The sequence below is a fragment of the Staurois parvus genome, unplaced genomic scaffold (assembly GCF_062004578.1).
Source record: "Staurois parvus isolate SC_StPar_1 unplaced genomic scaffold, SC_StPar_1.0 ptg000039l, whole genome shotgun sequence".
NCBI lineage: Eukaryota > Metazoa > Chordata > Amphibia > Anura > Ranidae > Staurois > Staurois parvus.
Genome location: NW_028317835.1, coordinates 482,956 through 495,994, shown reverse-complemented (window position 1 = coordinate 495,994; position 13,039 = coordinate 482,956). Strand labels below are relative to the sequence as shown.

The 13,039-nt window shown below is 49.6% G+C and overlaps 2 protein-coding genes across 2 annotated transcripts in view; both read right to left on the bottom strand.

Annotated features, from left to right (window-relative positions):
- The window catches only part of LOC149470528 (uncharacterized), a 235,815-nt gene that overhangs the window by 103,654 nt on the left and 119,122 nt on the right, over positions 1-13,039 (bottom strand). The window lies entirely within an intron of this gene.
- The window catches only part of LOC149470530 (uncharacterized), a 41,425-nt gene continuing 36,152 nt past the window's right edge, over positions 7,767-13,039 (bottom strand). Inside the window, exon 2 of the mRNA XM_089662654.1 lies at positions 7,767-10,517. Within this exon, the coding sequence (XP_089518780.1) occupies positions 8,930-10,354 (1,425 nt within the window). The 5' untranslated portion in view covers positions 10,355-10,517 and the 3' untranslated portion in view covers positions 7,767-8,929. The remainder of the gene's footprint in view (positions 10,518-13,039) is intronic.

Here is a 13,039-nt window from a genome sequence, read left to right as displayed (position 1 = left end):
ACCTCTCCCTTCTCCCTGCTTCACCCCAGCTCCTTCTGTTTCCAACTATGAAGCCTACTCAACAACCGATTTGCAGACTATCTGTGAATCAAGGGGAATAGACACCCGGTTAAAAAAACAGGGCGGATTGCATCAAAGCGCTACGAACCACTGATCAGACCCCTGCCCCCCAGCTATACCCTGATCTGAGGGACCTCAAACCTGAAGGTGCAGTAAGCGAGGTGGTTAATCTAAGCCCACCGATGATGCTGGGTCAGCCCTTGCACTCTTCCCGGACCGAGGCCTATCCAGTCAGGGTGCAGCAATTTGAAGGTCCTCCCAATGCACAGGGGGAACGGACTTTAGGGGAACGGGTAGTTTGGCATGTCCCCTTCACCCCGGCAGAGATCCGCACTATTCTGGCTGAGCTCCCGAACTATCGAGTCAATCCGAGAGGATTTGCTCGAATGTTTGGACAAAACCAGTTCAGCTATGGTATGAGTGGGTCAGATTGTGCACAGATCCTGCGGGCTAAGGTGGGCATGGAAGTGGCCAGTACAGTGATTGCAGGGTGCTCTATAACCACGCATGAGGAGATGACTTCAGGGGGCAAAGAGTTCTGTACACAGCTAAAGGCAAAGCTTCCAGAAATGTATGGTGCTACCTCTACTACGGACATGATGAAGCTCACCCAGGGTCCTAATGAGGAAAGCGCCTGCTTCTGGCGCCGTCTCAAGCAGACGGCACTGGATGCGGATCTGGAAGTTGGACCTGATGCTCCAACTGAAGGGGTAAAGGTGACCGCGACGCACATTCTGTTGCGGGCCAAATTTTTGGAAGGCATCGATATTAAAATTCGGGAAAGGCTGGTTCTGGCCCGACCCGAATATAATGAGATGTCTATCCCTGCTATCCTTTCCACTCTTGCGGCAATAGAGAGGGAAATGGATAGAAGAAAACAAGACAAGGCCAAAGTTCTTATGTCCCAGACCCCACACGAAAAACCAAGGGATCTGGGTCACAGGAAGGATAGGCCCCCACCCAGGTGCTTCCAGTGCCACCAAACGGGGCACATGAGGAGGAGCTGTCCCCAATTACCTAAAGGTCGGTGGCAGTTCATTCCTGATGAGTCCTCCGCCCCTATGACCACCATGGTAAGTAACTCCTATGAATTCTCATAGGAAGTTGACAAATCGGTGTCGGCCCAGGTCCATCTTTTTCTAGAGGAATTAAAATATCCCCTCCCTTGCCTCACTGACACCGGTGCAGCAAGAACGGTCCTGCGAAAACAGGACATCCAAGGCAAGGTACCCCTCTCAGGGGAAAGCCCTCCTAACCCCTACTAACCTCACTATCAAACGATGCACTATTCTTAACCCAGCTTCTCTTCTTCCTGTGTCGGAAGATGAGAAGGGGGGGAGGACAGCAATGACAGTGCTGAATTTTGCAACACGACTAACAATACTAACACCTCTTCTGCTAACATGTCTTCTTTGTCCACTACTAATCTCTCTTCCAAAGGACACGACTGCATTTCTTTGGTGGAACTGGAGTCAGCGGCGACACACCCCATATCACCCCGAGAGTAGCGGTAAGGTTGAACGTCTTCCGATACCCAAAAACCTTGGCCTGAGTGTCTCCCCATTGCCCCCTATTCCATCCGGAATGCCCCTCGGCAACCACATGGGCTGTCACCCTACGAGGTGTTGTTTGGGGGACCTCCCAAAACAGGGTTGTACTTTCCTCAACAGTTGTCGTCTTTGCATTCACAGCTTACAGGTTATGTGCAATCTCTGCAACGGGAGCTGCAGAAGATACACCATCGGGTTCGCGAATCGCTCCCCGATCCAAATACAATAACAGGTGTTCTTTCTATTGAGCCAGGTGATTGGGTCGTCCTAAAGAAACATCAAAGAACCGGACTTGAGCCACGGTTCGCCGGACCATACCAAGTCCAGCTGACGACACCTACCTCACTCAAACTCGAGGGACGAGACAACTGGGTGCACGCAAGCCACTGCAAGAAACTTTTCAGCTACACCAGAGAATGAGGGGTGTCATTTTCCTTTTTCTTTTTGTTTGTATGTCTTACATGTGTGTGAACGGAGGAAAAGACGGCAGATACCCCAACCTTTTATTTAAAATGCACCTGCGTTTAGCCAGAACCGCCAACAAAACCAACTGTTGGGTATGCTCTAAGCCCCCACCCAGTCATCACATGTCCGCAATGGCCGCTGTTCATGCCCTATATGACATCCGCGTCGGCATGAAAAAGCAAGGGACCCCTGGTCAGCCCCCACGTAGACATTTATCGGTAGAACTTAATGACACATTTTTAGCAGGTAACATCAGTTTCAGCACCAATATTAGCTCTAGCTCCTGTAGGACCCTCGTCAGTCCATTATGGGTAACTGGACAGCTAGGCAGCCCTCAGGTGTGCTTTAACATCAGCTTTGGCACAGGTAACAAGTTTGTTGGGACTACCACCTGCGAGGGAGGTATAACTGTCAATCTGACTAACCAGACTTCCCTTCTGAGTAACCACACTGACCGACCAGACCACGTGTGTTGGAAGGACGGATGTGATGTGCAGACTGAGGGAGCAATCCCCCAGTCTGTGCAACTGTTGCTCAGTGCCAGAGGCCGAACGAGGAACTCTTCCTGCTCTGCTCTGACAGGTCCATACTATTTTCTGTGTGGTTCGGCAGCCTATAGAACATTTCCCCAGAACGCGAAAGGTTTGTGTGCCCTCATAAAGCTAGTCCCAGCATCCTATGTAGTGATGGATCATGAAGAGTTGATGGTCCACAAGAAGGTAAGGATGGCAGGGAGAGTTCGCAGAGAGCTGTTCTCTAAGGGCGACCAGGCATGGGCTTGGTTCCCCTCATGGACAGGATGGGGAATAGAACTTATGAAGCGCCTGAACAATTTTTCTGTCATCGTGGATAGTATGTTTAACGAGACCATAGAGGCTGTCAGAGAAATTGCCCAAGAACAACGGCAGATGGGAATTTTAGTGCTTCAGGAGAAGATGGCCCTTGATTACCTTTTAGCCGCCAAAGGGGGGTTCTGTGAGTTCATCAGAGAGGATTGTTGTACTTGGATAGAAGACACCGATGACAAGGTCCAGGCCCATATGGACAAAGTTAGTGAACTACAGGGAAAAGCTAGAGCTATAGCTAGTGAGGGTTGGAATCCGTTCAAGGGTTTGGGAGGATTGGGAGATTTCCTGTTCTCCATCGGATCTTGGTTGAAGGAAGTGGGAGTGTATGTCCTGATGCTTCTCTTTTTCATCTGCCTTTTATATGCCGCGGTGAGATGTTCCTGTTGCCTCATCGACCGTGTAAGCCAAGCTCGGGCAGACGACCACATCTCCATGCCCGCTCCTGGGATCCCACTCCAACCACTGATCGGAGGAAGACCTCACCAACCAACCACCTTCTCTACAGATTACGTCCTGGCTTCCCTCTAATTTATCTCTCTGAAGACCACATTCTCCAAGACCTTCAAGCAAGCTTCAAGCCTCATCATGGTTTGTGTCTGCGATTTGGAAAACTGTCTGGGTCGAGACCAGCCTTGTGTGGCCCCGTCTGCAGGGGCAATTTGAGAATCTGTTGCTGGATCTCCCCAGACCACCGTGGGATCACAAGCCTTATTCATACCACAAGTCTGTTTGTGGTTTTTGCAAGAGCCTTCCTGTAGTGAAGGTTCCAACGCTCTTGAGGATCATTGCTTCAATCAAGCCTGTTTGCGTCGAGTCTGCGTCGGGTCTTGTTGTTTCAGGTACCCCGTGGAGCTTTATTCTCAGGGACAACTACAGGAACTCTTTGAGGTTTTGAGACTACACCCATCAAGCTGAAGAAGATCAAGAAGGGACACGAGGAGAATATGATAAAACAGGAGGGAATGTCATGGAAATTTTGTATTGTTGGTCGAACTTTAAATGTGTCATATATGAGTGTTATTCATATGTCTCTCGTGTGGCTTAATTAAAGCTCTGAAGGCTGCAATTGGGCCATGCGCATGTACAATGTATGTATTACAGTACTCAGCTTGGTAATGGATGAGATGGCAGATCTGTGCTTATAGACCGGCGTGTATACCACCACGGCATTCGATGCGAATGCCGCTGGCAGTAGACCGCGGGCCTGTATCCACATATCAGCAGCATAGTACCACATGGGCTTCATAACGCAAGGCGCCAAGCGGTGTGAACTCCACGTGTAGGCTTATGCATATCTTACAACCCATTACCAATCTGAACTGTATCCGGATGGATGTGTTTTAATAAAGATCGTATCGGGCCCACCCAGGTACAGACTGATATTTCTAGGGAATGCTTTTACAGAGAATGGACATACTGCTAGGAGCTGGGAAATATGACCTCAGATGGCTCATGGGGGGGAAGGGGAGGAAGTCTGCTGACCTCAGAAGGCTCATAGGGGAGGAGGAAAGGCTATGCTCCAATTGGAATGTACATCTTGTGTATAGGCACTCCCCATTGCATTGTTCGGTGGGAGGGGATTGACTTTATTCATGTGGGGGGCATGTGTGTATTTTTAATAAAACCAGAGGCTGAGTCTGAAACCGGCCCTTATGTGGATTGCAACACTAGCCTTAGAGTGTCGTGTGATCATTCTAGGGTAACAGAGCTCCAATTCCCCCACATTTCAACAGAAGCTAACCAATTTGGATGGGCAGGAATCGTGTAATTTAGCTGCAGTCGTGGTAAGGGAGATTCGCACAGCTTTATGGGGGATTTCTGCGCATCCAACTGTGAGTACTCACGGTAAGGAGAAATTCGTTAAAGTGAATTTCCAAGACAGAGTGTAGAGGTATGACAGTGATCGGTATGTAAAGGAGAGGAGTGTGGAGGTATGACAGTGATCGGTGTATACAGGAGAGGAGTGTAGAAGTATGACAGTGATCGGAATGTACAGGAGAGGAGAAGGAAGGTATGACAGTATTCGGTATGTACAGGAGAGGAGTGTGGAGGTATGACAGTGATCGGTGTGTACAGGAGAGGAGTGTAGAGGTATGACAGTGATCGGTATGTACAGGAGAGGAGTACGGAGGTATGACAGTGATCGGTATGTACAGGAGAGGAGTGTGGAGGTATGACAGTGATAGGTATGTACAGGAGAGGAGTGTAGAGGTATCACAGTGATGGGTATGTACAGGAGAGGAGTACGGAGGTATGACAGTGATCGGTATGTATAGGAGAGGAGTACGGAGGTATGACAGTGATCGGTATGTACAGGAGAGGAGTGTGGAGGTATGACAGTGATCGGTGTGTACAGGAGAGGAGTGTGCAGGTATGACAGTGATCGGTATGTACAGGAGAGGAGTGTGGAGGTATGACAGTGATCAGTGTGTACAGGAGAGGAGTGTGGAGGTATGACAGTGATCGGTGTGTACAAGAGAGGAGTACGGAGGTAAGACAGTGATCGGTATGTACAGGAGAGGAGTGTAGAGGTATCACAGTGAATGGTATGTACAGGAGAGGAGTACGGAGGTATGACAGTGATGGGTATGTATAGGAGAGGAGTACGGAGGTATGACAGTGATCGGTATGTAAAGGAGAGGAGTGTGGAGGTATGACAGTGATCGGTGTGTACAGGAGAGGAGTGTAGAAGTATGACAGTGATCGGTATGTACAGGAGAGGAGAACGAAGGTATGACAGTATTCGGTATGTACAGGAGAGGAGTGTGGAGGTATGACAGTGATCGGTATGTACAGGAGAGGAGTACGGAGGTATGACAGTGATCAATATGTACAGGAGAGGAGTGTGGAGGTATGACAGTGATAGGTATGTACAGGAGAGGAGTGTAGAGGTATCACAGTGATGGGTATGTACAGGAGAGGAGTACGGAGGTATGACAGTGATCGGTATGTATAGGAGAGGAGTACGGAGGTATGACAGTGATCGGTAAGGACAGGAGAGGAGTGTGGAGGTATGACAGTGATCGGTAGGTACAGGAGAGGAGTGTGGAGGTATGACAGTGATCGGTATGTACAGGAGAGGAGTGTGGAGGAATGACAGTGATCAGTATGTACAGGAGAGGAGTACGGAAGTATGACAGTGATCGGTATGTACAGGAGAGGATGGTAGAAGTATCACAGTGAATGGTATGTACAGGAGAGGAGTACGGAGGTATGACAGTGATGGGTATGTATAGGAGAGGAGTACGAAGGTATGACAGTGATCGGTATGTGCAGGAAAGGAGTGTGGAGGTATGACAGTGATCAGTGTGTACAGGAGAGGAGTGTGGAGGAATTACAGTGATCGGTATGTACAGGAGAGGAGTGTGGAGGTATGACAGTGATCGGTGTGTACAGGAGAGGAGTACGGAGGTATGACAGTGATCGGTATGTTTTGTAGAGGAGTACGGAGGTATGACAGTGATCGGTAAGGACAGGAGAGGAGTGTGGAGGTATGACAGTGATCGGTGTGTACAGGAGAGGAGTGTGGAGGTATGACAGTGATCGGTATGTACAGGAGAGGAGTGTGGAGGAATGACAGTGATCGGTATGTACAGGAGAGGAGTACGGATGTATGACAGTGATCAGTGTGTACAGGAGAGGAGTGTGGAGGTATGACAGTGATCGGTGTGTACAAGAGAGGAGTACGGAGGTAAGACAGTGATCGGTATGTACAGGAGAGGATGGTAGAAGTATCACAGTGAATGGTATGTACAGGAGAGGAGTACGGAGGTATGACAGTGATGGGTATGTATAGGAGAGGAGTACGGAGGTATGACAGTGATCGGTATGTACAGGAGAGGAGTGTGGAGGTATGACAGTGATCAGTGTGTACAGGAGAGGAGTGTGGAGGAATTACAGTGATCGGTATGTACAGGAGAGGAGTGTGGAGGTATGACAGTGATCGGTTTGTACAGGAGAGGTGTATGGAGGTTTGACAGTGATCGGTATGCACAGGAGAGGAGTGTGGGGGGGTATGACAGTGATTGGTATGTACAGGAGAGGAGTGCAGAGGTATGACGGTGATCGGTATGTACAGGAGAGGAGTGTGGATCTATGACGGTGATCGGTATGTACAGGAGAGGAGTACGGAGGTTTGACAGTGATCGGTATGCACAGGAGAGGAGTGTGGGGGGGTATGACAGTGATTGGTATGTACAGGAGAGGAGTGTGTGGGGATATGACAGTGATGGGTACGTATAGAAGAGGAGTGTGGGGGTATGACAGTGATGGGTACGAAAAGGAGAGGAGTGTGGAGGTATGACAGTGATCTGTATGTACAGGAGAGGAGTGTGGAGGTACAGTATGACTGTGATCGGTATGTACAGGAGAGGAGTGCGGAGGTATGACGGTGATCGGTATATACAGGAGAGGAGTACGGAGGTTTGACAGTGATCGGTATGCACAGGAGAGGAGTGTGGGGGGGTATAACAGTGATCGGTATGTACAGGAGAGGAGTGTGGGGGTATGACAGTGATGGGTATGTACAGGAGAGGAGTGTGGAGGTATGACAGTGATCGGTATGTAAAGGAGAGGAGTGTGGAGGTATTACAGTGATCGGTATGTACAGGAGAGGAGTGTGGAGGTATGACAGTGTCTTGGAAATTCGCTTTAACGAATTTCTCCTTACCGTGAGTACTCGCAGTTGGATGTGCAGAAATCCCCCATAAAGCTGTGCGAATCCCGCTTACCACGACTGCAGCTAAACTACACGATTCCTGCCCATCCAAATACTTTGGTTCTGTTGAATTGTGGGAGAATTGGAGCTCCGTTACCCTAGAATGATCACACGACACTCTAAGGCTGGTTGCAATCCACATAAGGGCTGATTTTAGACCCAGCTCTCTGTTTTATTAAAAATACACACATGCCCCCCACATGAATAAAGTCAATCCCCTCCCACCGAACAATGCAATGGGGATTGCCTATACAGAGGATGTACATTCCAATTGGAGCATAGCCTTTGCTATTATCTATCACTGGTCCTCCCCCATGAGTCTTCTGAGGTCAGCAGACTTCCTCCCCTTCCCCCCTATGAGCCATCTGAGGTCATATTTCCTGTCCTACTAGCTTCTATTGGTATGCAAAATTCTCTGCACAAGCACTCCCTAAAAATATCAGTCTGTACCTGGATGGGCCCGATACGATCTTTATTAAAACACATCCATCCCAGATACAGTTCAGATTAGTAATGGGTTGTAAGATATGCATAAGCCTACACGTGGAGTTCACACCGCTTGCGCATTGCGTTATGAAGCCCACGTGGTACCATGCTGCTGATATGCGGATACAGGCCCACGGTCCACTGACAGCAGCATTCGCATGGAATGCCGTGGTGGTATACACGCCGGTCTATAAGCGCAGATCTGCCATCTCATCCATTACCAAGCTGAGTACTGTAATACATACATTGTACATGGCATGGCCCAATTGCAGCCTTCAGAGCTTTAATTAAGCCACACGAGAGACATATGAATAACACGAATATATGACACATTTAAAGTTCGACCAACAATACAAAATTTCCATGACATTCCCTCCTGTTTTATCATATTCTCCTCGTGTCCCTTCTTGATCTTCTTCAGCTTGATGGGTGTAGTCTCAAACTTCAAAGAGTTCCTGTAGTTGTCCCTGAGAATAAAGCTCCACGGGGTACCTGAAACAACAAGACCCGACGCAGACTCGACGCAAACAGGCTTGATTGAAGCGATGATCCTCAAGAGCGTTGGAACCTTCACTACAGGAAGGCTCTTGCAAAAACCACAAACAGACTTGTGGTATGAATAAAGCTTGTGATCCCACGGTGGTCTGGGGAGATCCAGCAATAGATTCTCAAATTACCCCTGCAGACGGGACCACACAAGGCTGGTCTCGACCCAGACAGTTTTCCAAATCGCAGACACAAACAATGATGAGGCTTGAAGCTTGCTTGAAGGTCTTGGAGAATGTGGTCTTCAGAGAGATAAATTAGAGGGAAGCCAGGACGTAATCTGTAGAGAAGGTGGTTGGTTGGTGAGGTCTTCCCCCGATCAGTGGTTGGAGTGGGATCCCCGGAGCGGGCATGGAGATGTGGTCGTCTGCCCGAGCTTGGCTTACACGGTCGATGAGGCAACAGGAACATCTCACCGCGGCATATAAAAGGCAGATGAAAAAGAGAAGCATCAGGATATACACTCCCACTTCCTTCAACCAAGATCCGATGGAGAACAGGAAATCTCCCAATCCTCCCAAACCCTTGAACGGATTCCAACCCTCACTAGCTATAGCTCTAGCTTTTCCCTGTAGTTCACTAACTTTGTCCATATGGGCCTGGACCTTGTCATCGGTGTCTTCTATCCAAGTACAACAATCCTCTCCGATGAACTCACAGAACCCCCCTTTGGCGGCTAAAAGATAATCAAGGGCCATCTTCTCCTGAAGCACTAAAATTCCCATCTGCCGTTGTTCTTGGGCAATTTCTCTGACAGCCTCTACGGTCTCGTTAAACATACTATCCACGATGACAGAAAAATTGTTCAGGCGCTTCATAAGTTCTATTCCCCATCCTGTCCATGAGGGGAACCAAGCCCATGCCTGGTCGCCCTCAGAGAACAGTTCCCTGCGAACTCTCCCTGCCATCCTTACCTTCTTGTGGACCATCAACTCTTCATGGTCCATCACTACATAGGATGCGGGGACTAGCTTTATGAGGGCACACGAACCTTTCGCGTTCTGGGGGAATGTTCTATAGGCTGCCGAACCACACAGAAAATAGTATGGACCTGTCAGAGCAGAACAGGAGGAGTTCCTCGTTCGGCCTCTGGCACTGAGCAACAGTTGCACAGACTGGGGGATTGCTCCCTCAGTCTGCACATCACATCCGTCCTTCCAACACACGTGGTCTGGTCGGTCAGTGTGGTTACTCAGAAGGGAAGTCTGGTTAGTCAGATTGACAGTTATACCTCCCTCGCAGGTGGTAGTCCCAACAAACTTGTTACCTGTGCCAAAGCTGATGTTAAAGCACACCTGAGGGCTGCCTAGCTGCCCAGTTACCCATAATGGACTGGTGAGGGCCCTACAGGAGCTAGAGCTAATATTGGTGCTGAAACTGATGTTACCTGCTAAAAATGTGTCATTAAGTTCTACCGACAAATGTCTACGTGGGGGCTGACCAGGGGTCCCTTGCTTTTTCATGCCGACGCGGATGTCATATAGGGCATGAACAGCGGCCATTGCGGACATGTGATGACTGGGTGGGGGCTTAGAGCATACCCAACAGTTGGTTTTGTTGGCGGTTCTGGCTAAACGCAGGTGCATTTTAAATAAAAGGTTGGGGTATCTGCCGTCTTTTCCTCCGTTCACACACATGTATGACATACAAACAAAAAGAAAAAGGAAAATGACACCCCTCATTCTCTGGTGTAGCTGAAAAGCTTCTTGTAGTGGCTTGCGTGCACCCAGTTGTCTCGTCCCTCGAGTTTGAGTGAGGTAGGTGTCGTCAGCTGGACTTGGTATGGTCCGGTGAACCGTGGCTCGAGTCCGGTTCTTTGATGTTTCTTTAGGACGACCCAATCACCTGGCTCAATAGAAAGAACACCTGTTATTGCATTTGGATCGGGGAGCGATTCGCGAACCCGATGGTGTATCTTCTGCAGCTCCCGTTGCAGAGATTGCACATAACCTGTAAGCTGTGAATGCAAAGACGACAACTGTTGAGGAAAGTACAACCCTGTTTTGGGAAGTCCCCCAAACAACACCTCGTAGGGTGACAGCCCATGTGGTTGCCGAGGGGCATTCCGGATGGAATAGGGGGCAATGGGGAGACACTCAGGCCAAGGTTTTTGGGTAACGGAAGACGTTCAACCTTACCGCTACTCTCGGGGTGATATGGGGTGTGTCGCCGCTGACTCCAGTTCCACCAAAGAAATGCAGTCGTGTCCTTTGGAAGAGAGGTTAGTAGTGGACAAAGAAGACATGTTAGCAGAAGAGGTGTTAGTATTGTTAGTCGTGTTGCAAAATTCAGCACTGTCATTGCTGTCCTCCCCCCCCTTCTCATCTTCCGACACAGGAAGAAGAGAAGCTGGGTTAAGAATAGTGCATCGTTTGATAGTGAGGTTAGTAGGGGTTAGGAGGGCTTTCCCCTGAGAGGGGTACCTTGCCTTGGATGTCCTGTTTTCGCAGGACCGTTCTTGCTGCACCGGTGTCAGTGAGGCAAGGGAGGGGATATTTTAATTCCTCTAGAAAAAGATGGATCTGGGCCGACACCGATTTGTCAACTTCCTATGAGAATTCATAGGAGTTACTTACCATGGTGGTCATAGGGGCGGAGGACTCATCAGGAATGAACTGCCACCGACCTTTAGGTAATTGGGGACAGCTCCTCCTCATGTGCCCCGTTTGGTGGCACTGGAAGCACCTGGGTGGGGGCCTATCCTTCCTGTGACCCAGATCCCTTGGTTTTTCGTGTGGGGTCTGGGACATAAGAACTTTGGCCTTGTCTTGTTTTCTTCTATCCATTTCCCTCTCTATTGCCGCAAGAGTGGAAAGGATAGCAGGGATAGACATCTCATTATATTCGGGTCGGGCCAGAACCAGCCTTTCCCGAATTTTAGTATTGATGCCTTCCAAAAATTTGGCCCGCAACAGAATGTGCGTCGCGGTCACCTTTACCCCTTCAGTTGGAGCATCAGGTCCAACTTCCAGATCCGCATCCAGTGCCGTCTGCTTGAGACGGCGCCAGAAGCAGGCGCTTTCCTCATTAGGACCCTGGGTGAGCTTCATCATGTCCGTAGTAGAGGTAGCACCATACATTTCTGGAAGCTTTGCCTTTAGCTGTGTACAGAACTCTTTGCCCCCTGAAGTCATCTCCTCATGCGTGGTTATAGAGCACCCTGCAATCACTGTACTGGCCACTTCCATGCCCACCTTTGCCCGTAGGATCTGTGCACAATCTGACCCGCTCATACCATAGCTGAACTGGTTTTGTCCAAACATTCGAGCAAATCCTCTCGGATTGACTCGATAGTCCGGGAGCTCAGCCAGAATAGTGCGGATCTCTGCCGGGGTGAAGGGGACATGCCAAACTACCCGTTCCCCTAAAGTCCGTTCCCCCCGTGCATTGGGAGGACCTTCAAATTGCTGCACCCTGACTGGATAGGCCTCGGTCCGGGAAGAGTGCAAGGGCTGACCCAGCATCATCGGTGGGCTTAGATTAACCACCTCGCTTACTGCACCTTCAGGTTTGAGGTCCCTCAGATCAGGGTATAGCTGGGGGGCAGGGGTCTGATCAGTGGTTCGTAGCGCTTTGATGCAATCCGCCCTGTTTTTTAACCGGGTGTCTATTCCCCTTGATTCACAGATAGTCTGCAAATCGGTTGTTGAGTAGGCTTCATAGTTGGAAACAGAAGGAGCTGGGGTGAAGCAGGGAGAAGGGAGAGGTAGAGGCAGAGGCTGAGGCATAGAGACAGAAGACACAGAAGGTATGTCAAGAGTGACGTCACTAACAGAAGAGACAGGTGCAGTTATACTTATCTCAGCCACTGTTGGTTGTTGGGGAACCCCAGCAGACCCTGATCCTGCCTGCCTTAGTAGAGTCAGCCCTGAAAGAGCTTCCTCCACCTCTGACACCGGATCTTCCTGTTTTATTCCCTCTGGAGGCCAGGTATACATCACCTGGTTCTTCCGGACAGACACCAGTTTATGTATGCCCTGCTTCCCTAATCGGATTGACCTGTGAAGCCATAGCTGTGCGATCTCTAGTTCTGACGCCTGCATCCGTGGTTCAAATTCAGAGATGAATTTTTCCCACCTCCATGCGTCAAATGTACCTTCTCGGGGAATTTCCCATCTGGTACCCTTCGACCATTTATTCCACCTTTTGAGGGGTTCTGTAGACTTCCCCCCCAAACTCACCTTCATCAGTTGTGCAGCTGTCCTTACCCTGAAGAGGGCTGGTTCCCCCTCTCTCTTCATGGACTGACTACTGCCCATCGTGACTAGTCACTGGTATATATCCCGCGTCCGGGTACCTGTTTACCCCCTGGAGCACTCGGTGGGATCCTACCGAGAGGCCTGATTCCACCACTTTCCCAGCACAGC